General features: G+C 38.8%; 1 protein-coding gene across 1 annotated transcript in view; it reads right to left on the bottom strand.

Moving 5' to 3' along the window:
* Nucleotides 1–27,460, bottom strand: part of LOC140231303 (thrombospondin type-1 domain-containing protein 4-like) — a 246,080-nt gene that overhangs the window by 167,101 nt on the left and 51,519 nt on the right. Inside the window, exons 3-5 of the mRNA XM_072311455.1 lie at nt 16,948–17,084; nt 10,113–10,176; nt 9,195–9,297 (exon numbers count right to left, since the gene is read on the bottom strand). Of these exons, the coding sequence (XP_072167556.1) occupies nt 9,195–9,297; nt 10,113–10,176; nt 16,948–17,084 (304 nt within the window). The remainder of the gene's footprint in view (nt 1–9,194; nt 9,298–10,112; nt 10,177–16,947; nt 17,085–27,460) is intronic.

Below are 27,460 nucleotides of genomic sequence, written 5' to 3'. Positions count from 1 at the left end.
AATATTGGTGGAGGTAGTGGTAGAAGTAGTGGTGATGGTAGCAGAGGAAGTGGTGATTGTGGTGGTCATGGTGGTAACAGAGGTGGTAGAGGTTGTGGCAGTGGTGAAGGTGGTAGTAATTGTAGTGACTGCGATGGTGGTGATGGTGAGAGCAGTGGTGGCAGTAGTCTGGGCTCCGTCCCCTTTTCCTTGGTGCGACCAAGAGAGGGCGCAAATTTTCTGATTGCGATAATCGAGAGACTGCGCGCCCAACGAAAAAGGGTCCGGGAAGAAAGTTTCAGTTCCGATCGGATTTTGACCGAACGCGATAAATCATTCGCTCTGACAGGTCCCGCCCACCGAGTATGGTAGTAGTCTGTTTAGCCAGTCTCAGTAAATGGAATTCGCATCTATCTGATTTCGTATGTGATCTATATTAATGACATGTAGATCCATATAGGTCACAAATTGGTTTCAGAGTATTCAATTCTTCTGAAGAAAAGATACAGTACCTTTTTCTTCATTGTAGGCCTAATACGAACACATAATGCTGAATTTACTGCTGAAATTGGATTAGACTAGTCATCGACTGTTCTAGGTATTACACAGTTCAGTACCTTTCTCCCAACACCCTGCAGATCTGTCCTTGGTCTCACCATGGGCGGATGGAGTACTGCATGCATGCATTGCATAATTATGTACCTTACCCAGTATAAGTGTTTAGTTTGGCCATGGAGCTAAAAACGAATGGCGATCTACGATCGTTTATCTCTAGTGATTTCTCTCTAATGTTTTTTTTTTCAACTTTGTACAAAAAAATAGGGCCCAACAGTAGCCATGACTGCTCGTATCATAATTAGAAATGTTCTTGATTTTGCGATCTTGTTTGTGCAACAGGATTTTGTAAGAGAGAGGTATTTCAGTCAGCTGCACTAGTGTGTCCGAGTGAATCCATAAACACTTTGAAAATCGAGGCACTGATTCTAAATATCAAATTGATATTGTATGCAAATTGACTGGGTATACTACGACTGCAGTCGACTGTATGTTGTACTTGTGGGCCAATCCTATAAGATGAAGCCTTGAACTTCTGGAATCGCTTTTTTTTTTTTTAGCCAAGTATAAACGTAAAGTAGGTTTACACATGGATTTCTATATACTGTATGTCTCGAGAACAATAATTCACAACACAACCACAATACTATCAGCATAGGGCCTAAATACCACGCAATTTCAAATAAAAACATCCACAAATCTTTCTGAGTGTGGCTCTCACGATGAAATTACTAGTAATAAGTGATTTCATCGATGATAGCCATCAAAGCTTTATGTGTTATGAAATATAACAGGTTAGAATACAAAAACACGCTTTGTTTACGCGAGCATACAAAGGTTTACCGCGTTGAGCTTCACAAGGAATAGTATTTTATCAGTTTAAAATTAAAAAAAAATAAGCTGGTATTTTCTTCAGACCTAATTTACCAAAGGAAGATAAAGATATCACATGTTTGATGGAGAATTTACGTGGCAAACCTTATACACGCTATGTATCCAAAAATTGAATAGGCATTGTTTTCCCGAAGGTTCGTTAATCTGAAAATAAGAGAAACTTTATTATTTTGAAGGTTTGATAGCTCCCCCCCAAAAAAAACAAAAAACAAAAAAAAAAACAACAACAACAACAAAACAAAAACAATCAAACATCAAACAAACAAACAGACAAATGAAACAAGGTTCGTAAATCCACAAATGGAAAATTTCATACTTTTAACAAACATTCGGAATACTTACCAATATCGTTTTAAATTAACGAACCTTCGGTATTGCAAACTTTTTTTTTCTTTATTTTTCTTTTAGGGGCTATAAACGAACATTCGGAAGACCAATCCTTGAGTATTTTAAACGAACCTTATTTCGTTTTGGATTACCGAACCATCGTAATAATAAACCCTGAAAATGAACCTTCAGAAAAACAAACTGTAACCAGAAATAAGAAATTTCTGACTCCAGAATTATTCAGCATTATACCAATCCCAGAGGGCAGCGGATATCATACAATTCTGATATTCACCTTGCATTATAATGATGATGCCATGTAACAATCAGGAGGTAAACTATAATCATCGAGAAGGCGAGAGAGCCTCCTTGATATAACAGGCAAACTCCACAACACCATGCTGAAGGGCATATAAATCAGACACTTGCTTATGAATATATCGTAGTGCAAAATAAATTCATTAATTATTCATTTAAACTTTATGATACCATAGTCTCCGGGGTTCACTCCGGGCCTCAGAACAATACATATTACATGATAACAACATGGTATGGACTCCTATAAAGTTTATCTAGCTGCCCTAGATTTTCAATCCTTCATTGTTGGACGATAATTAAAGATGTTCATTAACAGCATGATTAAAGGAGAAATATCTGGTATTTCCAATGAAGCATAATAGTACGTTACCATTAAGACAAATTGCAATTGTTATTGTCGTGCCCCACACTGCGCATCGTCAATTTTATACAGATGTTCAATGCATATAAATGCAATTTTACTAATAGCTGGGTTCGAAAGTTATATCATCCGTGATGTGTAAATATTTGCTAAACTATTTACTTCCGGGTATTGTTTTCCAATAGGTGATCTTTAACCATACAGACAAGAGAAAGTCCACTCCCATTAAAAAAGAGAAGTAAAATGCATGTCTTTTCAACAGTATGGTTTTGCGGGAGGTAATTTGCTAGTCGAATCTTATTCAATTTTGCCCCCCCCCCTTTTTTTTGTATGTGTATCAGTGAAAATGACCTGTATTCCGTCCTGCATTCACATTGGTGAGCACCCATTAAAAAGAAGTGTTCGCTTTCAAAGTCATAAGACAATTTGAGTCACTGTGTACCTGCGTCTGTGAAGCATTCTCCTTCTCATCATTACAATGTCATGTTGTATTATCATCCTTCGATCAACACGGCTTAATGTATACCATTACAAGTTTGTTTCCTTTTGCTTTGTTTTGCTTTACCGCTATAGGTTAACACTAACACCTTTTCAGGGAAAATAGATGTGTGTAACCCTCCTGTTACTTCAAAATCCATTCAGTTGATGAAATTAAAAGAATTGACATATTGTTATCGCCACGTATCAGCACATGCCGTGTGAACATAACAGCGGGTATTGTTGTGATGGTTAAGTGTGCTATTTACAAGTACATAACTACAAACCCTTCTTTTAAGTTTCGGCTAATGAACATTATTTCATTATCAGAAAAAAAATAGTGAGCAATAGTTTATTTTCGAATAAACGAACCTTCGGAATAACAGACATAGCTTTTAACCAGCACCATATTCCTCACGAATATAGCACTATCAGCATAATCTGTTTTAAAGGCAGGCCACAAGTGTTTTGGTAAAAGGACGCAAGGAATAATGTTGCTTTTACGTTTACATGAAGTGTAGTTTAACTATATGAAAGTTGTTACTATGAATAAATTCCCTCAGAGCGTTTGTATAAGTTTATAATTGGATGAATCCTGCGAGTTATGTTGGCCAGGGAGTGAGTTTTCGTAACGTATACGTTTCCCACCTGCGCTTTTCCATGGAAATGAGATAATAAAGTTACTTTAATGTGTTCTATAGTGAGATATGGGAGTAGTTCCTTGCAGTTGACCTATATAAGGCTGTCATAATCCTTGAGGAGAAATCTCATAGCAGGGTATCACGTATGTTTCGTTGAATCTTAAAATATGGAATTCGTCAGTGAAATCCGTCTGTATTTGACTCGATCTATATAAAAAAAAGAACAATAACAAAAACACGAACCTCTTCGTTATCCTACCCGCAGGCGCAATTCGATGAATTTCACTTGCCTTTGTTGACCATGACAATTTTTTTATTCCTATCTACAATCAGGCTTTCAAAGACAGAAATCTATTTTGGCACGATCGACTATTTGAATCTGGTTCCTACATTCGATAGTTTGTAATGATAATAATAGTATTATTATTATTTTTTATTTTATTTTATTTTATTTTTTTTTTTGGGGGGGGGGGGTCTGGTTTTTAATATCTTTGCTAGAGTTGCTTTACCAAAAATATGACTTTTGTGACACGGGATCCCTTAAATCTATTGGAATATTGATCAAAAGTCATGTGTATATGAAGATCACATCTTTTAGCGGATATAGTGGGATTGACCCTTTTACGGATGTCATTCTGTTATTCTCGGAGGAATCAATCTAAAATAAAGTCTGTAATCTGCAATAAGCCTATAATGTCCAATGAAACATTTTTTCTTCGTACTAGTATAAAATCGTGGTATACAGCTCCCCTATTTGGATGGAGGCTATATACGTTTCATGAAAAGACTTCTCTCTCATAAGACACACAGACTTTACTTCTCTTGTATACATAGTATAGCTACATAATTATGAGAATCTTTGGAATTTCCTTGATTTTATGTAAACACTTTTATATGATGACTTCATGAAATCATGGAACGGGCAGCTTGTCTCTCATCATGCATAAAGAAAGCACGTAGTATGATGAGCTGGCGGTCGAAGTACAAGTTAGTGGGCTCAACTTCAGAACAAAACTCCCTATTTTGGTGGACAATGCTGTAGTGTCGTGGAGGTGGGCAGCACTACCACACACCATGGACCCTACACACTACCAGCGGGAGTGCGATCAGCTGGTATTCGCATTAACTAGTAAAACTGTCTGATTGACTGCGAGTCATGAATATTCATGACCACTCTAGCGTAAACTCTTGACCCTGCTCGATCCGGCGAAAGTATTTTACTGGACTCTTTTTTCTCGGGTATCGCAGTTCTCGGCGTATCGCAATCCTCGGGTGTCACGCCCTCATACGGCTTGTCGCGTACACTGAATCACCCCTACGAGTAAAAAGAGTCCAGAAGCTAGACTATGGTGGCAGTTGTGGAGGTGGTAGTAATTGTGGTAGCAATGATGGCGTTGGGCTTGTGATGGTGGTAATGGTGATAGTAGTGGTGGTGACAGTGATAGTAATTGAGGTGGTTGTCACTGTGGTGATGGCAGTGATATAGTGAAAGTGGTGGCGAGTGTGGCAGTGTTGGTAATGCTGGTAGCAGTGCTAATGATGGTGATGGTAATTATGATTGTGGTGGTGGTGTATGTTTGCATTAGGGTTGCCTGGGAACCATTTAAACCCCTTCATAATCCATTTCCTAATGTTCAGACTGGTCCAAACGATGTATGATGTCACCTACACCCCCCCCCCCCCCCTTGGATGACTGGGCGTGGGAAAAATGGATCAATCAAGGATCTTATCCGTTATTTAAATTTTCTACCCATCATTGATCTAGTAAACTATTTCCATACATCTATTGTCCAAGGTCATTTGCTTGAGTCATCCAACCTTGTGATGTTCATGGATTCAAAGATAACAGCTAGCCATCTTTCTATTGACATTGTACTTTATGAACTATTCAAATCCTGGCAAGAGTACCATTTTATTCCTTTCACCCAAGTGACACACCATTCTCCACTTTTATGATTGTTTTTTTTTTTCCATGCTTCCTCATTTGCAAGTAGCTAAGCAAGCAGGAAAAGATGCCTCAAGAAAAATAAAATCACCTGGGGAGGTCATCTGAAGCCTGTAGTATGGAATCATATTTGTAGAGGTTAAAATAATCATTCATGAATCGAATTGTAACTCATGGCAAATCATGGTATGGATATAAAAAGAATGTGACATATATTGTACCTGGTCCAGGTGTCAATTTACACAGTTGACAATTACATAATCGATTAAGATGGGGAACAAGTTCAGGTATTTTCCTTTAAGAGTGAGTAGGACTCCGTGGTGTAGTGTAAATTAAGCTTGCTGAGCTGTGGCTCAGGAGTGGCCCAATTAAGTATAAGCTCAGGTGTAAACAGGGACCTAGATGAAGTTTGTTTAATGCAATCACTGTTTCCCCGACAACGTCTGCAAATGATACGACACTAAAGTTGGCACTGCATTTCATAAACAACTTCTACCTTGAACACAATTTTTAATTGCCTACCTGTCTGCCTTCAACTTCTGATATTGCAAAGTTTCTCTTTTTAGCTCAGCCACTGATAGCTATACTTCCACTTGATGGCTTCAGAAAACATTTCCTTTAGATAGCAGAAATGTTTGAAACAACTTTAATTTGGGGTGGATGCACCATATGATCCATACAGCATAAAAAGGTGATGTAATTTCCTTTTTCCTCCACTACTAAAGATCATTACCAAACAATCCACAGAGGTCAAGTATTTCAGAGAGCAGGAGACAACCTTGATCACGTTTCCTCTGTCATGTTTCACACGGCGACTAACCTCGATGTGGTTCCACCGTTTTTTTTTTATTTTTTTTATTCCCATTAAACGGAGGACATGCTATAACCTTGAAAGCGGAAGAAACAAAAATCTGCCATGTGTACCTGTTATTATGGCAGCAATCTGTCTGCCAAGAATATGATTGTTTTTCATGATGTTTTGTATCATTTGCTTGCCAAATTTGTGGATTTTCTTGCATAATGACTTTTGTTCTCTTTTTTCTTTCCACCAGTGGTTTTGTTAAAGTGAGTTGGAGTCTTCGGCAAATTAATTAAGTTCTAATCTGTGCATATTTCAATGTTAACTTCACTGTCTATTTGTTTCCATACCAACAACACTTCAGCAAAAACATTCAGTAATTTCATAGATATACCACTAAAAACTACACAAAAGAAAATACAAGCACATGCATCAAATAAGGACAAGCTATATTCAAATGGTTCTCTACCAATTATTTGAGACATGAAAAAAGGAAATATTGTGTAGAACTGCTATTACCAGTTTTGACATCAAACTCCTCTGACATCGAAATCTAAAAGTGAATAGTAAACAGCAGTGACAGATCCAGAGGGGGGTGCACCGTGGGCACGCACCCCCTTTTTATTTTTGGTTAAAACAAAAGAAATAAAAAGAAAAAAATGGGGAGGGAGGGGGGTGCATGCGTCCCCCTTGAATTTTGCAAAGGCGCCTCCGATCCCCTTTACGGAATTCCTGGATCCGCCCCTGAAACAGTTATGACTAATCCACGATTTGGAGTAAACTGTACATGTATTACTTTCATTCATCACCTGATCTTTAACTTAAGTAGAATATATCTTAAAGTATAAAAAAATATAAAGCATAGGCACCTATACATCAAATGGAAAAATTGATTTAATAAATAAAGTATTCATAGATCAAAGACAACTGGAAGAGAGAAGCCTATTAACTCTGTATGTTTTTCCAAATGCAGTAGGCCCTACTAGATAGTTTATTAATACTGGTACTGTACATAATGTACTTTATTTTTCTGTGCTGAATTAATTGAATTGAACTGAACTGAACTGAATTAAAAGAATGTAATTATTAAGAAAGTAAATATATACACTTGTAAGAGGAGATACAAAGTATTCATGGCAAATCAAAGCGATAATTATCAAGAGTAACATTTTTACTATTATATGTGGTTGTGCTGGTGAGTGTATGAGTGTGCAGTTGAGATAATGATGTGAAAAAAAATCTCCTTTTCTTTTCTTTCCATGTTTTACTCCCATGTGGTTTTACACCACATATGGGATGTATTGCAGGGAAAACACCCGAGTTTCACCACACACAAGATTTGAGTCAGAAGGCTTGTGGATTTCCTTCTAATTTACTCACTGAGCACTGTACGTCTGGGTCTACGTGTAGAAATACACTTAACCGAGGGAAAATTTTTAGCCCACCAGAGGTTGGCAATGGTCAGGTGGCTTGGGCACTGTCTGCATTCAATGGCAAGGTCTAGGGTTCAAACGGTGCTGGGAACACTTGTCATCTTAAGTGACAAACTTTATTCCATATGGCTCCCTCCCCTCCTCCCCCATCCCACCCCCACGCGCACACACACAGGTGCATTAATGGGTACCTGGTTGGAATTTGGCACTTGTCTGCTTTAAAGTTGCAGCTTTGCTGGAATACTGCCCTGGGGAATGATGGGTACAGTACAGACAAGGAGGTATCACACACAAACACTGACAGACACTCACAGGAAATTTAGGCCTACATGGTGAAAAGTTTCTCTTGCCATTGTATTTGTACCCTTGGCACTTGTTAGCTCATAACTTTTAAAATGTGTCTTTGCCATACTAACCATCCGCATTTACACGCATAAAAATCAGTAGAAGGGACTTTATGTTATCAAATCACACTATGATGTTGTCTACTCGGGCAAGATGGCTACCTGAACCACATCGTGAGCGAAATGCCTTGACTGGCGTGAGTTTGATAACCTGGAGGTCATTGGCAGTAATGGCGAGCCGGCCTGGACAGCGCTAAAAGATCTCGAGAAAAAACTGTGTTACTGGGTGAAAAAGATGAAAACCAAGTGTAGGGGAAAGGGGCGGGGAAACGAGAGGAAAAGAGGATTACCTGGCTGCAAGTTGACTCACCATCATAACGTCTGCCTTACCGTTCCGTCTCGTCTACCAAACTTACGAGTTTTCACGAGAATATGTGTCAAAAAAATGTACCAGCTAGATTTAAAGATAATATATGGGAATGATTCAGCTTTGACTAGACCAATGTTTCCATGCCACTATGACTGTACTTTATGAAAAAAAAAAAAAATAGCAGAAAGGAGTAGTAAAAGAAATTGTGATTTTTTTTTTAAACCCTTTACCACCTTACAGATTGAAATAACAATATAAGGGACGGTTCTCTGGTATAAAATATTCCCAAAACTGACAATGTGGTTGCACACGACAGGTATAGTAGCGACTGGCCGCTCTAGATCACGTGTTGAAAAGCAAACTGTACCTCCTTTCCATGGGTCATTCGAACTTAATGCCGAATAAATGGCAGAATCAAATTACAATATTGAAGACCCACTACTATATACATTATTTCACTACCATCATGCTTGATGACACCATCATTTCTGTAAGTTAAAAAATAAATAAATATCGGTATTTGTCCCTGAATCGCGATCGAAATCCCGCTATTTTGTGTCATGATTCACTGACTTTAAAAATAATGTTCGCTACTCTCCTATTTTTTTTTTTTTTAAATTAAGGAAGAATCTCATCGGTTCAAAATTTCCAATTAAGTAAAATTAAGTATTAATCATTTTCTTCGACTTGTTGTGGATTTTGTTTCACTTCTTCCATCTTCCACACCGTTACTATGGTTACCAACACCTACCTTTGATGAAGGGTTCCCACTGGTACTGTTTCCCCATGAAAGTCTCTTGGTTGAACTTCTCACACTGCTCCGCCCTGAAATCGATACTCCCGGGCGGACACGACTGTAAAATAAAAACAGCACGTCAGTCCAATTATGCGCCCCATTACCACATTATCGTTTTCTCCCTTTTCTTTTCTCTCTCTTTTTGTTGTTGTTGTTGTTGTCCAGAAGCAATTTGATGTTTTTCTATAAATACGACCACGATCACCTGCTACATGGTGTATATGACATCCTCGGAATAAGAATGAAACTGGCTGGCCAGCGGCGATAACACGCAGTTAACAAGTTACGGCAACATTAAAATGAAATCATGAGAAACCGCAAGTATTTATGAACAGCATATATTTCTTGCGGAAAATATCAGAAATCAAATCTACCATGCATGATTGGGACTTGAGATGGTTATCGACGGTCATAAAAACATAACTGGAGGCAAGGTTTATCAAAAGGCATTACACTGTACTTTGAGACGAGAACACTGTGGCGATTAACTTGGATGATCAATGGTAAACCGAAGATATGAAATTAACGAAATTATAGTTCAAGTTTCGCTCCTTTCTCAAAAGAAAATGAACCAGTGGCAACTGAAATAAAATTGTTTTCAAAGGAAAAAACAAACAAACGACAGCACAACCTTCTAAAAACAAACTAGGAATTATCTAAGTTGTAGTCTTAGGGTAAAACATATTATTTTACTAGAAATGACTTTAAGATTCCTAAAATACATCACACTTCATGAAAGTGTTTTTAAATCTCTCGCAATTAGAAATGATATAAAGTACATGCTTAATCGTCTTGTATATATTTCAGTTGACAGATTTTTTTTTTTTGACAAAAAGAATTTTTTTTTGACAAAAAGAATTTTTTTTCTCTTACCTTTGTATTGCACAATTTGTACTGTTTGTATAACCCGACGCACTGATTGGCACCCGTCAGCACCCTACAAAAAGAAAAAACAAACAAACAAACAATAACATAAAATATGGGCGTCGAATTATATATATCGTCCATAGCACATACCTCGCCTGGAAAGAGTCGCTCAAAATCAGCAATATTATGATACTATTAGGTATACTCAACACTCTATATTGGCGGGATTATGATCATCCCTAAGCAGTCACTGGCGGTAAACTAGTGGCATATCTATCATAGCAAATATTGATGGTGATGATATTTCCAATGATACTGGTAAAATGAACGTCATGTAGCAAATTGCCACCACCACCACAGATTCATACGCTAATACAAAATACAAGTCAATAACAATATCACTACAGTATAGAAACAACGATAATTTATGCAGAATGAGAACATCATGAACCAAACCATTCTACAATTTGTATTTTTAATTCTATTCAAATTAATTTCCATTCAATTATCTTACTTTATTTTCATCAAACATTAATAACACATATTACAAAGTATTTATTTGTCAATCAATATTGTTACACAATTCCATGAATTCTGTGAAGAAGTACGAGAGAATATAACCAAGGGGAAGAAGACTTAGAAAAGGGGAAAAACCAAAAAGAAGAGCAATAGAAATAGCTAAAAGAAGGACAAGACAAAGTATTCTATTTTGTCATGTATTCATGGCAATTCGTGCGTTCACTTTCCCTTCAATTTCGCAAGATCTTGTTTTTATTTGTTCTCCGGGCTGCCATGGGAGAAGACTTGGCTCATGATATACCGACATGCCTTTTCCTGACATGAGTCGTCGTGAGAGGGACATCACGCGTGGGAAATGAATGTTGGTGATCTAAGACACCTTGTTCACCAGGGTACGGTAATATTAGAGTGATGATATAAGTGTTGGACACACTTAAAGAGAAATGAATACAAACAAACGCACAGACAGACAAATAAGCATGCAAACAAACAAACAAACAAACAAACAAACACACACACACACACACACACACACACACACCCACACACACACACACACATACACACACCCTAACAAGTGAAGAGGCTCTTAAATGCTGAAGAAGACCAGGAGGACAAGTCAGTAGTAGACACAAGTAAATGGGTAATGAATTGTGCCAGAATTTTATGCCGGAAGGAAATTCTACTCGATGTTGGTTTTTCCTTCCCGACTGTAATAAAGACAATCAGTTTGTACACAGAGAATTATGAAACCTTGTTTCGGTTTTATTTATTGTTTTGTTTTGTCCTTTTACATTGGAAATGATAGCAAAAAGTCATGGAGCTATATACGTTTCACATATTTTAACGAAACAGTGGCATTGGTCACAAGCGCATCCGCAAAGCAGACAGTGTGATGACGCCATCATCTCCACAACCCTCCCATATGTAATTGATACAAACATAATTATTACATCAATCACTTTTGGCAATATTTTCAGACTATAAACTCTTTAATTTAAAGGAAACCAACACCCAAAGAGCAGTGTGGATTAAGTGAAAGCAGCAACATTAGTAGAACTGAGATTTTTTTTCCATAATCTTTCATTGATTCCATATTCAATACAATTTCATGATAAATCGAATCATATGTATTACAGAATTCACGATTTAACAAAACACAATTATAATGAAATCAAACCAAGCTGTACTTTCAGCAGGAACAGTGCATTAGCAAAGGAAATACAATTCACCGAGAAAAAAAAACAAACAACATACACTGCTTACTTGCTTTCATTAAAATCAAATGGATCTGTCCTTTTAACATGACAGCGCATCCATAAAAAAAAGTATTTATATTAAATGGAGCTGTTCTTTCAGCGTAACGGTGCTTCATACAAAGAAATATTTAACACATCAATATGCACCCAAATAAAATCGATGTACAACCAAATGGAATCGATATTCCCGTTAATCACCCCCCTCCCCCTCCCCCCTCCCTCTCCCCTCTACCCTTCCCCTCCCTTCCCCCCCCCCTTCCCCGTGGATTGAGGATTGAGGAAAATCAATCGATTGTGGATTGATTGTGGATTGTGGATTGAGGAAAATCAATCGATGCAAAAGTTATTAATTTTTTAACTTTTGGTGTTGTAATGACTGGATGAGGAGACTACTAGAGTTAATGAGGTCATTTGTGGACAACAATATAAAGAAAATATAAAGAAAATTCCACAGAAATTCATTTTCATGAAAATTACACATTCCATCAACTTGATACTGACATTAAGCAGGGTAGCGATAATTCCCCCTGCTTTCTGAAAGCGGTTAGTAAAGTGTTCTTTCATTGCGTTAGAAAAGTGAAAGCATGTTGAATTTTCTTTATATTTTCTTTATACTGTTGTCCACACACTGATGTCATAAACTCAAGTAGTCTCCTTATCCAGTGGTTCCAACATCAAAACTTTATAAATTCATAACTTTTGAATCGATTGTCCGATTTTCCTCAAACTTTCACTGATGTGCTCCACTAATGATGCTGCTTTCACTTAATCCACATTTCTCTTTGGGTTTTGGTTTCCTTTACTTTATCATGGAGCCATTGCTAACTGGGTCCCGATGGCCCTGTATACAATCTCTTGGAATTATACCACAGCTCGGAGGCTGCGGCATGTGATACGGAACTCTGTTCAGGCGACAGTGAGTAAACGTTTTAACTGATGTCGCGTCGTGATTCAGAAGCGGAAGGATACAACATGTGAACATGAATTTCAAGAAAAAAAAGTATATAGGAAAGAAAGGAAGATAAAGAAGGGGGTCTTGGGATAATTAACCTGCACGGGTCTCGTGCACTTCGGAGATTACTTGGATGAAGAGCAAGGGGAAAGGAATCGGTGACTCACATAAACCCGACTTTTGTATACCTGTGGTCCGCATTATGAAAAGACGTCGCCTCAAGCCATAAAGAAGACAGGGGACAAGGTGGGGGAAGTGAAGCGATTAAATTCATGATGAAGTTCATCTCGGGAGTAGTAACGGTCGTTCAGTTGCGACCCTTTCTCCAATTTTCCTCCCGAGTCGAAACAATGTCGTCTCTTAAGTTCAAAATGACCCGATTTCAGTATTAGTTAAATCACCTGTTCGGAATCTCTCCAAACCAGTACGAAACTATAAAAAACCCAAACAAACTGTATTTTCATATTGCCGGTCGCTATATCATCATTAAACAAGACTAAATCATCTTTTCCCATCTTCTCGATTAACGACATCACATTATCACCTTCCAAGGTCGTTCCCCTATAAGGGGGAAAAAAACCCCATTATTTCAAGGAGATGTTCTTTGCAGGTCGAGTATTTTTTTCAAATGCATTGACGGTGTAGTCCTCCAGCATTCTACATGCAACAATATCAGAGGCCTGACACATACCTTGATTATAGGGCGTACACGATATCTAATATTGCTGCTATTTTATCCCAAAAGAAAATTTTGCTGCCCGGCGCGAGTTGCGTAGCAACCCAAGCCCTGTTTCCGATGCGGGAAAGCACTCGGGTTCAGTTCCATCTATAGCGTCTGCGATTCGGAGACATGTTGTCTGCGTCAATTACACTATTGAAATCTATACCTCGTTAGAAGGAATTTATATTCTTGATATGTCAACAACTCCCTAGTATTCATGTGGTAAAGTAATAATTATTTTCATCAATTACCCTTGCTCGGAAAAATCTGGAATAGGCCCTATTTGTTATAGGAATTATATATAATGCATTATTCTAAATAATTATTTTTGATATTTTTTTTCCTCTGTGGCCATATCAACAAAATTTTATCTGCACTTGATGACCGACAAATGAACATGATAAGACTTTTTTTCTTTAAAAAATGAAATAAAGAAATAAATAAATCATCTGTATATATGAGGTTTACAGCATTGGTCTAGAGCTTTGAGGGCTTGACCCAGAATGTAAACTGAAGTTCATAAAAACAAACAAACAAATAAACAAACAAACAAACAAAACTGCCATACTTCTAGTGTTGTCCGACATACATGTTTCTAAAAACGTACATTGCGGTGCTCAAGTATTTCAATTATATTTTCATCTCGAAAAGTAAGAATAATTTTGATTGAAAACATGATAACACTTGGTGCGCTGATTGCATTCTCAGTGGTCCGTTAGCCGCGGAGGAGTGGCACATGTCACGCATATCAACGAGGCAGCCAGTCCAGTTGAGCGTGCGTGTTTTGAGACGGGACGTTCGCATAAAGGGCACTGACCCTCGAGCGATCAGGCCTCTCCAGCTCTCAACTCCCCCTCCCGCACCCCCTCCCCTCCCCCCTCTTCTACCTTTCCCACTAGAAAGAGCGCATTCTCCCTTGTATTGGATGTGTCGCCGCGTTAATTTCTCCAAAATTTGCACTCATTAGGCCCATTATGTGGGATTCGTAGCACAGGTGTTTCACATGGAGACACCCAGTGTGAAGTCGTCTACCTCTTCTCCCTTCTACCAGCCTCGCTTGATCCTCTCCACACCTGTCTCTTCTTCATTACTCTCCCCACCACCCTCCCCCTACCCCTACCCGTCCCCTCTTTTCCCCCTCGTCTTTTACTCTTTCATACCGATACTCATCAAATCTCATTCGAGTAACGTGTGTTGGCCGACAGCAAGTATGAAAGATCATATCTATCAATCTATAGTTTAAGTAAACTCCATGCTCTGGGATTTGGGTGTGATTTGGTGTTAGAATCATCACGATCATGGAATCTGTTCACCAAAAGCTCAAAATCGAAGATTTTCATTAAGATCGGACAACAAAATAAGAAAAGTTTGTAATCTCATATTTTTCTCATAATTTTGTTAAACTATCAATTAAAGCTCGTTGACACATACGCTATTTGGCAGCAGCTTGCGTTCTGCGGAAACACAACCTGATATGTTGTATTCTACACTGTTAATAGTACAATGTATACATGTGTCAAGACTATAAAGCTGCCCGTATTTTAAAGACTAGGTACCTGGACGCTTTCTCGAGAGAATCACAATCATGAATGAAGATCTTTTCAACCTCCCCCTTCGTATTACATTAAATTACTGCTTCTATGCTTCTCAAGTATGCGGGGATCCATCGACGATAATTACGAATTTGTGTCAAGCATAAAGCACGAGAGCAATGATAGTCCAGCGGCACGTTGCCTGGGCGATCAAATCGTGGAGGAGGCGACAGTGATGCCATGGTCGATAATCTACTGCCCTTGAGGTTATCAAGAGTGTACCTGCCTTCCATTTTTCGTTCAGACACTGACTGATTTTTTATAACAACATGACGGAAATTTGGGTATGAATTTGGTTGTCTTGCCAACACAACAACGGGGAACACAATAGTTTCTCAAGGTTGTCTCATATATGAATTCGCGTGATTCCTGTGATACGTTAATCCCGTGAGTTTAATTTGCCTGTCCGTGATTACCTGTCAAAGTATATAACGAATTGTTACGCTGATGACGCAATAGGACCGTCGCAAAAATGACCTTGTTCATTGTGTAAATATTATCTGGCATATGTATCACCACGGTCATCGAGTTGATCCGTAAGGTCAGTTAATCAGTGTATCCTACTCATCATGGAAGCCATGACAACACACACGCACAAACGTTTGAATGATTATAAAGAATATTTAGCGCGTCTAGATCGTTCATGGGGAAGGGAAACAGACTAAAGCTTATCACTTCTTGTCTCAAGTTTGCGCTCAGACAATAAATGTCTATTCATGATTGATAGGATAGTACAGACATGTTGAAGAGGGGTTTCCCCTGAACATTATCATTATGTTTATTCCGGAAATGCATGGAAAGATTCGTAAGACGCTCAGCGGAGAGTTTGATGAAAATCGGAAAATCCGTTCAAAAGTCATGAATTTCAGATACTTTGGTTTACACACAGAGTGCACGTGGCGCCCTCTGTAGATGGGAACTCTTGTCAATTTACGACGTCACAATAGTAGACATCATAATATATATACTGTAGATAACATAGTGAAAATACAAAGAAGATTCCACAAATCTTTGTCATCATGGCAAGATACATTCCATTGATCTTTTACCGTACTATTATTTTAGTCTTTAATTATTACCCATGCTATTCAGATGAGCTCTGCTCTCAATTGCTCTGTCGATATCCTTAGAAAAAAAATCAACGCAATATTATTCCGCTGTTTTTTTTTTTTCGGTTGTTGTTTTAATTTCCGTCCTTCAATATATATAATATATATATTTTATTTTTTTTTTTGTGACATCGCAAATAATTTTAGACTTCCATGTCCAGAGATAGCAGCACATGGAAGTACTCGTAACTAGTAAAAGCATTGTCAGATTTTCTTCAAACGTTCACTTATCTTTCTTCATGCATAGAATCCTCATGTATGTTTGGGGAGAGGTTTGGACACGTGATTTCAAGCGTAATTCCAGCCTGAAAATTTAGTTGAAGACTGAGAAACAAAATGTCAGAGGCAAGAAAAGGACATGTACAAAATAACGATATCTATTTTTACAGTAAATGCATCTAATAATTATGGAAAATGATTTCTGATTCTCTGGACTATTAAAAATAGAATAAAAAACAAAAAACAAGAGGATTACAACAAAATGATCTGAAGCCGACGATAATCAAAAAAGAAAATATATATATATATATATATATATATATATATATATATATATAAGAAGAGAGGCATAGACAGTCGGATGAACAGTGCAGGTAGACATACGAACAGAATAAACTCAAATAGATAGCCACGTAAATATCACCACGGACGGAGCTTTCACACTATTTAATAAAGTCGGGAAGACTTACATCGATCCCATCCGCCTTCTAAGACAATGTCGGCTCTGTTCAGCAACACCGCCCCCACACGTTCTTGAGCAGGTAGACCACGGTCCCCAAACACCCCAATGCGACACCATGTAGTCACCATTTGCTATCCCTCGTTTCTGAAAAAAAAAGGACAAAACAGATGAAAAGAGAATTAGACAAGAAATATACAAGGCACGAATCCATGTCAATAGCACACATCTTTAAGATTTGAACTACCAATCTTGAAAACATAATGAAACAAGAAAGAAAATGGCGAAGTTATCTCAGAAGAAATGAAATATGCATGCTTAATGAACAAGGGACCTCAGGATTTTATTCTCTTGATTTGTTTCGTTTTAGTCTATGACGTCTGCTTTTCAGAGGGGAATACGCGGGAAAAGAGTGAAATGGAAAATACCAGACAGAGATTATTGTGAGAGAAATGTTGTTAAACGAGAGACCTTGATCCTAATTTGAATCTCCGTAGTCTGTCTGTCAGCCGCACTTGAGGGACATGAACATTGAATCATACCATCATTGCTTTCATCCAATTAGCCAATGCAGATCGCCTTCTGCTTCTAACTCTAATTCTTTAAAACAAAAACAAAAAAGTAGCTTCTGCCTAGTGATTCAGACACTCGCTCTGTCATATTGCCAGAAGTTGAAGATGCATCATCCACTTAAATCATCTCGACTTTAATGTGGAGCAAAATGGCGGTGATGATGGAAAAGTGTTTTTGAGATGTTCTCGAGACTTGGCGAAATGTCATGTTCATTCTTTCTCAATCTATTTCCTGAGCAGAGCCAGTGATCCAATTCAACGAATGGCTTGCGCTGTCATTATCATCTCGTCTTTGATGAAACTGAGATAAGAGAGAGGAAAAGAATGGACATTGAGAGACAGAGAGAGAGGGGGGGGGGGATGAGGGTTGCTGGAGAGACGATGCTTGCATCGACATTGTATAGATTAACGTGACGTCATTTTGGTCGGCGCACTGTCAAGGCCCAGTAATTACTGAGACCATACAATTTGGGCAAGATTTCATTCATTATTTAATCAATTATTTTCTTACATCCAAACCGGCGTCCACCAGTGATTTGCGAAGATCTTTAGGAATTTGATTTGAAAAAAAGCGATTTCGATACAGAACTGAAAAAAAGTGAAAGAAAAGACGAAGTAAAAGCAAGTGTGTGGAAGGTTTGAGTTTGAGTTTGAGTTTGAGTTTGAGTTTGAGTTTGAGTTTGAGTTTGAGTTTATTTCATTTCACCACGGGTCACTCACTTCAGCCAATGGCTGTTCTTCCGTGAGTCCGTGAAGTAAAAAATACATACAATTAAAAAATACAACATTTTATACATAGTATAGGAAACCAACCCCCCAAAAAAGCAAACAAACAAACAAAAGCAAAACATACAAAATCATGCATATTACATAATATTACATAATATTACATAATTTTACATAATATTCCATAATAATATTACATAAGGTGGTTAGGATTGGGGAGGGGTATGCCTATATGCCTGTATGCCAGAAAATTATGACTTCAGCACAGAATTTGGCCGGCTTACATCATATTAAACAAAATCAGGCATATCAGTGCATATCGACTGCGGAAGCGAGGAAAAGAGAGCTAGAAATAGAGAGAGAGAGAGGGGAAAGAAAAAAGGTGTATTTTATGAAAAAAAAAGATGAGAGAGAGAGAGAGTCAAAACTAGTAAGAGGAAGAACAAAAAGAAGAGGATGAAGAAAAAGGAGCAGAAGAAGAGGAAGAAGAAGCGGGGGAAGAATGAAAACAGAAGGAAAGACGAAGGAAAAAACAAAGAAAGTGGCAGGAGAGAAGGGGAAAAAAACTACAAAATGCACGGATTGTAGATCCAAACAAGATAATAATTATTGCGGTCACTTTAAAGTAGACTAGAATAGATTGGTACCATTGCATTATTGGCTTTTTTGCTTCTCTGTTTATAAACTCTCTGCGTATAATTATACCAAACCCCTCTCAAGGAAATCAAGGAATTAACTACAAGTTGCCATCAATTTTCCATAGATGGGTATAGTCGACTAGTAGCCCAACGTCACCAACTGGTAAACGTGACATTTAGCCTCTCTGATATAGATAGGAAGTTGACATTATTAAGTTCCGATGTGCGGAAACAGACTAACAGCGTCAATGTATTACCGGTGCGACGGGACCCACAATAAATAATTGAACGCTCGTGATTGGCTGAAAGTTTGCCCGCCTGAGAGCGACGCAGGCAAAAGAGGGCGCTCTTTCAATACACAGCACTGACGCGGTCCACTGCTAACGATGTGTACTAGCTCTCGTTATGAATTAGCGTTTTGGTAGAGTTAAACTGGGTAGTTGTATCACATCAATATCGGTAGAATTATTACAAGTTCCACATGCTCTGGAGGTAGAGACTGCCTTAATTCGTCATAATCCACTCCAGCAAACTTCTAGAACGAATGTCTACAAAGAATGGTAGATACCTTATATGGACTCAATTTTGTCCAACGTCACAACGGAAAGTACTATGCTGTCTTTGAACGTAGAGGGAGCTTAGCTACATACGACAGTCGGTACGGGAAAGAAAAACACGAGAGAAGTATCAGAAATAGATAATTGGCTCTGCATCAAGATGACTGACTCTTCATGAAATTCAATCTCGAATTTCATCCGCGACCTTGACGGGCGTCAAGGAGTGACAGAGTAATGGCAATCTGGTCTTCTGCCCGGGGTGTAAAATCACAAAGTTATGTCGCCAAGCGTAAGTACCAAGCCAGTGCATGAAAAGTTATCCCCACTCAAAGGGGCAGGCAGTTTCTTTTTATCATTTTTTTTCTTTTTCTTCACGCGGAGGATTTCTACCATCCGAATGTCAATCTCCGACCGGGACTGCAGATCGCTGATATTGCTGTGGGCGCTTAAGATAGACCAGGAATTGACTCAAGTAACAAAAGAGGCGAAAACTTTTTGATTAACCTCTTACGAGTGAAAACAGACACTCTCAGATATTGTTGCTATCATTTTCGTCCAAAGTTGATTCCCTGGAAACGCCATCAAGGGTCATAGCAATACGAGTTGTCGGATCATAACTCTGTGTTGTTTTCGCTTCTGTTCGCCTTCTTATAGAAATTAAGACTGAGTATATGGCCTATATTTTGCAGTTGTTTATTGAGCTTGCTTCAGCTCAAGCAACTCGCATTGCTGTGGCTCCGTTCTTCTTTTCTTTCTTTTTTTTTTCTCTGATGGAGGAACATCAATGCACACATTTTATTGTCATAGCAATGAACATCAATTCTGTTGGCGCATTTTCAAGTTATTGGGTTTGAATCTCTGTCCCCTTCCCCGGAGCTCGCCCCTCTCTGCAAGCAGTCACTGAACGCCACCTCGCCCCCGCAGCTCGCCCTGGACCGACCGAACAAACGACAGCCAAACGACATCGTCTGTCAGCGATGAATCACACCGCGCTTTATCAATACCAGTAACACTAGACGCAAATCTGCACGCGTGGGACTACACTAAGCACCAATATTGCCAATGAATGATTTGGTGCCTGGATGCTTACTTTTTTTTTCTCTCTGTGTATTAAAAAATGCAATAAAACATTCCGGTCTTTTCCCTTAAGACTGTAATACCAATAACTCAGGAGAAGGATGGGGAGGGGAGGGGGGGGGGGCGGGGGTGGGGAACGGAAGGAATTAGATTCTGAAGCATTTGTCGGAACCTTTCTTCCTACAAGATTTCTGTGGAGGAGCTATCAATTGTAGAAAATTTCTGTTGTCACCTCTAGACCCTGGCTGGAAAAGGAGAGGATAATAACGGAGCCCCGGGGAAGGAGGGTAGTCACTGTTTCTTCAACTTTGCCGCCGCAAATACAGCAGCAAGACAACTATTATACAACATGTACCACTTTATTCTGAACCGAGTGTGATTGTACAGCCCTGTTCCATGATTGTATGACATGATCACTATTATTAGTTTTCTTCCTCTTCTTCTTCTTCTTCTCCTTCTTCTTCTTCTTCTTCTTCTTCTTCTTCTCCTCCTCCTCCTCCTTCTTCTTCTTCTTTTCTGCTTCTTTTCCTTCTTATTTTTCGTTTACTCCTCCTCCTCCTTCTTTTTCATCATCATCATCATCATCATCATCATCTTCTTCTTCTTCTTCTTCTTCTTCTTCTTCTTCTTCTTCTTCTTCTTCTTCTTCTTCACCAGCATACATACTATGGAAAGAAGAAATTACATTATTTGACCACTGGGAATTCCATGACGCTATGACAGGAAAGACATTAGTGGGCGGTGTCCACAACCACGCGGAAAGTGTCGGGAGGGGCGTATTCCCATCGCATGACAACCCTCCAGAGTTCAGCCAATTTAGATTGATGCAGTTTACTATAGTATCATGCAGTGCAGCTATTAAAGTGATTGCTTTTTATGTAAACACACACACACACACAAATACACACACACACAAACACATACACACTCGCACACGCACACACACATACACACGCACAAGTTAACAAACAGCATGACCTGATAATACCACAGGATCTTTGCAGACTGAACTCTTAACTGCCTTGAAGTCACCCTTTCTGTTTTCATATTCCTTGCTTCACATCTTGAGCACTGGCCAAGCAAGCCTGCATTGTGGGGTGCCTTGTAAACACATGTTCCCACTTTCTGCGGATTTGGGTTTACATCAAGTGTCCTGTGGGATCTTCATAAAAAATGTGCTGTTTTTTTATATGACGCCACAAATCTTAGACAAAAAAAAAAATGTGATACGGAGAGGCGAATACCATAATGACGAATACATATATATCTTTCCCGTCATCCTATATGGCCATTATCGTCTGCATATCAATCTGTTATCTCATATTTTGAATTCTGACGAGTGTTTGGTCTCTGCAGATTTCAGCGAATTTCGAGCTGTTACACCATACGGTTGCACATAAGTGCGGAATAACATGCATGTAAGTCACAATTGATGTCGGGAATGGTTGTAGCAGTAACTTCACTTTACAAACCAGTAAAACATAATGAAAGGACTGTATTTGATAGTATCTACTAATTCATTTCATTAATGAATATCACTGACTGTGGCACTGGACTGTTAATTCTTTTATTGCTTTATTTTGTATGCACATAATTCGAAAAAAAAAAACAAAGCAAAAGGGCTTGACCATTTACAGAAACCAGTAATATAAACCACTCCAGGAATCTCTTGCTCTTTTGTTTCATTACCATATATCAGTGTCGTAAAAAGTCGTAACAACAATAATCATTGTCGGTAGTTTGACAGCTAACATCTATTGTTAAAACATTCATTGATTAGTCAAAGGTATACACACTGGTCATTTCCCTTTACTTTTGATAACGAAATATTTCAGTTCTCAGAGAGGGGGTCCTGCTAACACTCTTTGCATCATCATTACAGCCAACTGACAAATCAGGCAACCCAACTGAAAAACCCCAAATCAAGCACGGTTTGAGGTTAATCAAAACGAAACTTGCACAGATTATGATGGTATTAAACGTCAAACCAAATAGGAGTACCTCCTTGCATACATACATGTCAACCGATACATCATTGCGCCTTCGCCCATCTTTAGAAATATGAACCGCTCACGGGGTAATTTCGCAAGTTGCGCCCTCACCGAATATCACAAGCACATCGTTATTGAATATGCCTGGAGTCTCCTGAGGAGTAACGCCACACCGCTCGCTTCGCCTTAACGACGAACAGGTGTCTACGTATGTGTTACGAAGTGTTATAAACTGGGCGCTGATGACATATAGGACGGCATAAATGTCTTATTTGAAATGTGGGGAAAGTCCTGTAGGATGTCATAGACAATCTGAATTGTTTTCCTCCCCTGTTCATGCTACTTCAAGCCTGTGCACTTACAAATTGTATCTATACTACGTCGAATAGCATGTTCGCTGTATTTACAACTTCTACTCCCCACTTTAAACTAAATTTTGTTCACAGTTGTCTGCAACTAAATCGCATGTCCCATTCATCATTACTGCAATGGTCTAAATTTGCATTTGTTAATTTTTTCATGTTGTATCTGAAATGTGAATGCATAAATCATTTAAGTTATTACTATTATCTTATTATACGTTATAATTATCATTGTTACCATTATCAATATCATTCATGCGATTGAATACTTTATACCAATCAACGTACACCAGCAGTAACAACATTTAAAATTCTCCTGTTCCAAGGAAAACTTTGTCTTCAGATGGCATTTCGGAGTAGAAATGTAGTGTAAGTTAAGACAAACATTATTTGCTTGCACAGCAGCCCGAGCGTGAAGGAATGAAATCCGTCTGAATTTGCATTTCAAACACTCCGAATTTTCCCCTTATTAGCTCTGAATGCCTTCAGGAAATTAGTGCAAGCGACAGTTATTGGGTATAAAAAATGAAATAAAGTAGGCAATCCTCTTTCAATACTTCCAATAATCTGTAAAAATTATGAATAGAGATGTTAGAGATCTTTTTTCTTAGGGTGAGAGACGAGATGGCAAGCTCTTTTTTCCTTTCCAGTACATGTACCGAATTCTGGAAATTTTTGAAAATTCCGCGTTATTCAATACCCTTTAGCCAGTGAAGAAAAATATACGTGGTGTCGGTTAGCGTAGAGGTTCAAAGACAATAAAGTCTTCGGGCGAGGATAACACAAAACAAAAATGTGTGAACTAACTGCCCTAAATATTACGAATATGCTCATGTCCATTTTCTTCATTTTTTTTCCTCTTTATATTACCTTTGACATTGTTTGATGAAAGTTTGGTTATTTTGTTAGGTATTATTTTGTACGTTGAAGATCTGGATATGTGTCATCAACGAGACAGAACAAATGTTAATTTCAGACAACTGTCCCAGAAACACGTTTTCGTGACCGTTTTACCCTTGATGTAAAGGCCCTGCGGCTTAGGTTTACACACCGCGCGTCGTATTCAAGACTGACAGCTTGGCGGGGGATAAAAATGGGAGAGAACATTTCCTTTTTTTTTATTCGCTCTTTGTTTCAAATCTCAGAAGTTAACGCATCAAACAAAGATTCTTTACATATATGCTCTATGAACTGGCATCCTCAACGACTGGAGGTAATGTGAAAGATATTTGCTTCATCACTTATCCCCATGCGTAACGAGCTAATTAGTAAAATCTGCTTAAAGGGGTCATGAACTACTTCACGTGTATGCAGCTTTTGATAAAAGTCGCAATTTCGTTAGCTTTAACCTTCCCGTGTAGTGTACACCTTCGGATGTTTTCCCTTTGAGTGTTGCTCGAAGGGATAGACGCAAATTGGAGAAATTGAAAACACGAGCAAGGGGTGGTGCAAAACGAACCGAGTTGCGCCACAACATGCATGGAGCTACCCCATGGCCACGACGAGTCGCACTGCACATCAAAACTGGCATCTGAAAATTGTATTAAATCAAAAAGATATTGCTATGTCGTTTGTCTTGGTTATCACGGGTTTACAGACAGCTGCGGAAAGCATCGAGTATTGGGGCAGAAAGGGCAATGCTACGTTAAAAAGAGCAGTCACAGAAATACAGCTAAATCTTTTCATACCAACGTAGGTCCAAATCGGAGCTCCGAGAAGAATTTGATAGCCGATATTGTAAAGGAGTTGGATGTGGTTTCTCATTCCCTCAAATGACTGCAGTGGTTCTGAGCATGATGTGAGAACTATGACACAGGATTTTGAATAAAATAATCATTGGTTCTTTTCCTTTAGCAGCTGAGTTGGACTAGTTTTCAGGTGATTATAATAGTCTCAATAACAGCGATAAATACTTGAAAATGAATAGATAAATATGTAATAAAAATAACATTGACCTCGGTTGAAGCATAACCACGATTACTTCGCTGTTCCTCCACAGCAGTAATTTTTGTGATCCTACACTGCAACAGGTATTGTAATACCGGATTTTTCTGTTGTGCACAAAGGGTTCAAAATAATGCAATGCGCCGCAAATAAATCAAATAACACGTCACTAAATATCCTTACAAAAATGCTTAAAAAGTAAATTCTTAAGCCTCCTCTCCCCCCCCCCCCAAAAAAAAGGAGGATCCCCCCCCCCCCCTCCCGAACATTAATATCATTCACTAAATACCAAGGATCGGTTTCACTATCGATAGCGCCATATTTAGCCAGCAGACGATAATCATTCGGCTGATTTCTGATTTTGGGACTGCCTGGCAGATGTTTGTTGTTTACTCGTAAATATTGCCCGGGGCGCACTCGTAAACAGGCGATTACATTACGGCCGAGGTCAGGGTCTATTTGATGAGCGTAGAGTTGATGTAGCTGGACAGGAGCGTCGTGTACGGAGCAGGGGAATTTATTAAATTCATAAGATATTGCAACATGCATATGTTACCAGTGGCAAAGACCTCTTGTATACCTGGCATTTGTTTAGCACGCGCCCTGAAGAACTTGTAATAACCCATGTATTTATAGATGCACAGTGTTTCAAGAAGCCTGTAGCCGAGAAATCAGGTATCTTATGGCGTCGTAAAATGACGAGGACTTTTTTTTTTGCCTTCGGTGACGAGGATAAGAAGGGACAGTTAACCTGCGAATAGTTTCACATCCAATTTGATCACCCACGGCTAGGTCCTGTATGTGGCTAAAAAGTACAGACACCTCGAAGGTACGAGGAGTTGTTTTTTGAGGGCCAGACCGGTGTACACGCGTGTTATTGGAAGAGTGCGTGCCTAATTCCGAGTCGATAAAATTTCTTCAGGTATACGACAAGAGGCATTGTTTGTTTTTATGATACGATGCAGATGTAGAAAGGTGAAGCTATTATTTCGCAATGCATCATGGGAATGGAGGGAAGGGAGAACGTACAATAAATGAGCGTAACGATTATAGATAATGAAACAATTTGCATGAGGGTAAACGTATCACACTGATTTTCATGGCTATCATGGACCATTTAGCTGATGAATGAGACTTTGTGAATCTTATGAGCCATTTGGAGGTTGCCTCCAAAAGAGGAAAAAGGACGAGGCTGGAGAAACGAGAACAATTAATATTTCCTCCTCTCTTTGAGCTCAGAATTGACATATACAACATGCTATTGTGATGCGTCATGTCATCATGCATAATTTGGTGAGAAACGGGAGAAATTTTCTTTTGAAATATTGCAATACATTCGAAATAAGCTGGAATTATATCACACGTGATGAATAAAGAAATGTACTAAGGAAATATTACTGGCATAAATAGAGAATTAGGAATTGAGGGGAAAAAAAAAATCCTGTAATGCTGGGAGGCTGTACAGTAAACAGATGCCGAAAACCTGACTCACGTTTACCGTGTATCAATTTGCAAATTTACTTTTGCATGTTTGCTATATACTATTCTTTTTCGAGGACACCCCACCATCCCTCAGTGCACACTCCTTCTCATAGTTGTCACCCTCGCTGGTTCAGGAAACACTTACTACTCACTGTATGACGGCATGTCGTACGATTGAAGTTTACAATCGGAATTACTGACATCTGAAAGGAAGTCCTCACGGAACAAGACACAAGGAAGCGAAAAAAATCACGTGACCAGCCACCTGCAACACATCACATCTTTTGTGAGTGTAGACTAAACAGCGTACTTCCTTCTTCCAGCTATCAGAGACGACTTTACTTGTTAACAAAATAACTTCGAAGCAAGGCTTATTAGAAACATCAAATTTCTGTCACCTCCAGTTTCCGCTGCATGGTTCCGCGTTCCATTTCCAATTCTATAGGATCCCATTAGTTAAAGGAAGAATCTTACTCCTAACCTGCAATAAGAGTATCGATTGCGTAGCTAATTTCTCAAAGTTAGAACAATCTTCTCTTTCTCCTCTTATCCTCTCCCCTGTTATTTTCCTCCTCTCTGTATACATACAAATTAATATGCAGGGCTTGACACGAACTGTTTTCTTCCTCTGGTGGACCGTTGCACTAAAATCTTTGAGGTTGAAATTTTGGTGACCCGAAAGAGATAACCACGCAAAGGCCCGAAATAAAAGGAAACATAAAAATCCATTCTGAATCTTAAGTGCCTGATCGCGTCACCGGAAGATGAGCCTTTTGGAAATCTGTAAGCCGACATCAATATTTGGTGGCGGTGACCTGGGCCACCGGACCACGTACATGCTGATGTATTAGGCCTATATGTATAATATTGCATCCTAAATGGAGGGGGGGGGGGGCATTTTACAGGGTACCTTCTGCACATCTGCTTACAATCGATAAAACATTCAGTTGATGCAATAGTTTTCTTCGTGATGGGTAGCATTGTCTTTACTTTTCCCTGTCTGTAACCTCATCTACAAATTTAATGGTATCCCGTTAATGCTTTCTCAACGGTTCATTGAGAAACGGAGGATCTTTCGGTTTGCTCTGTATAACTATTTCTACCACGTTTAATACACTTTTATCATCACTGCTTTGGTCACCATAAGAAACCCAAAGTAGAACAGCGTAGCTTG

The sequence above is a fragment of the Diadema setosum genome, chromosome 7 (assembly GCF_964275005.1).
Source record: "Diadema setosum chromosome 7, eeDiaSeto1, whole genome shotgun sequence".
NCBI classification, from domain to species: Eukaryota; Metazoa; Echinodermata; class Echinoidea; order Diadematoida; family Diadematidae; genus Diadema; species Diadema setosum.
Note: the sequence above shows the minus strand (reverse complement) of the source record. Positions and strands in the feature narration are given on the sequence as shown.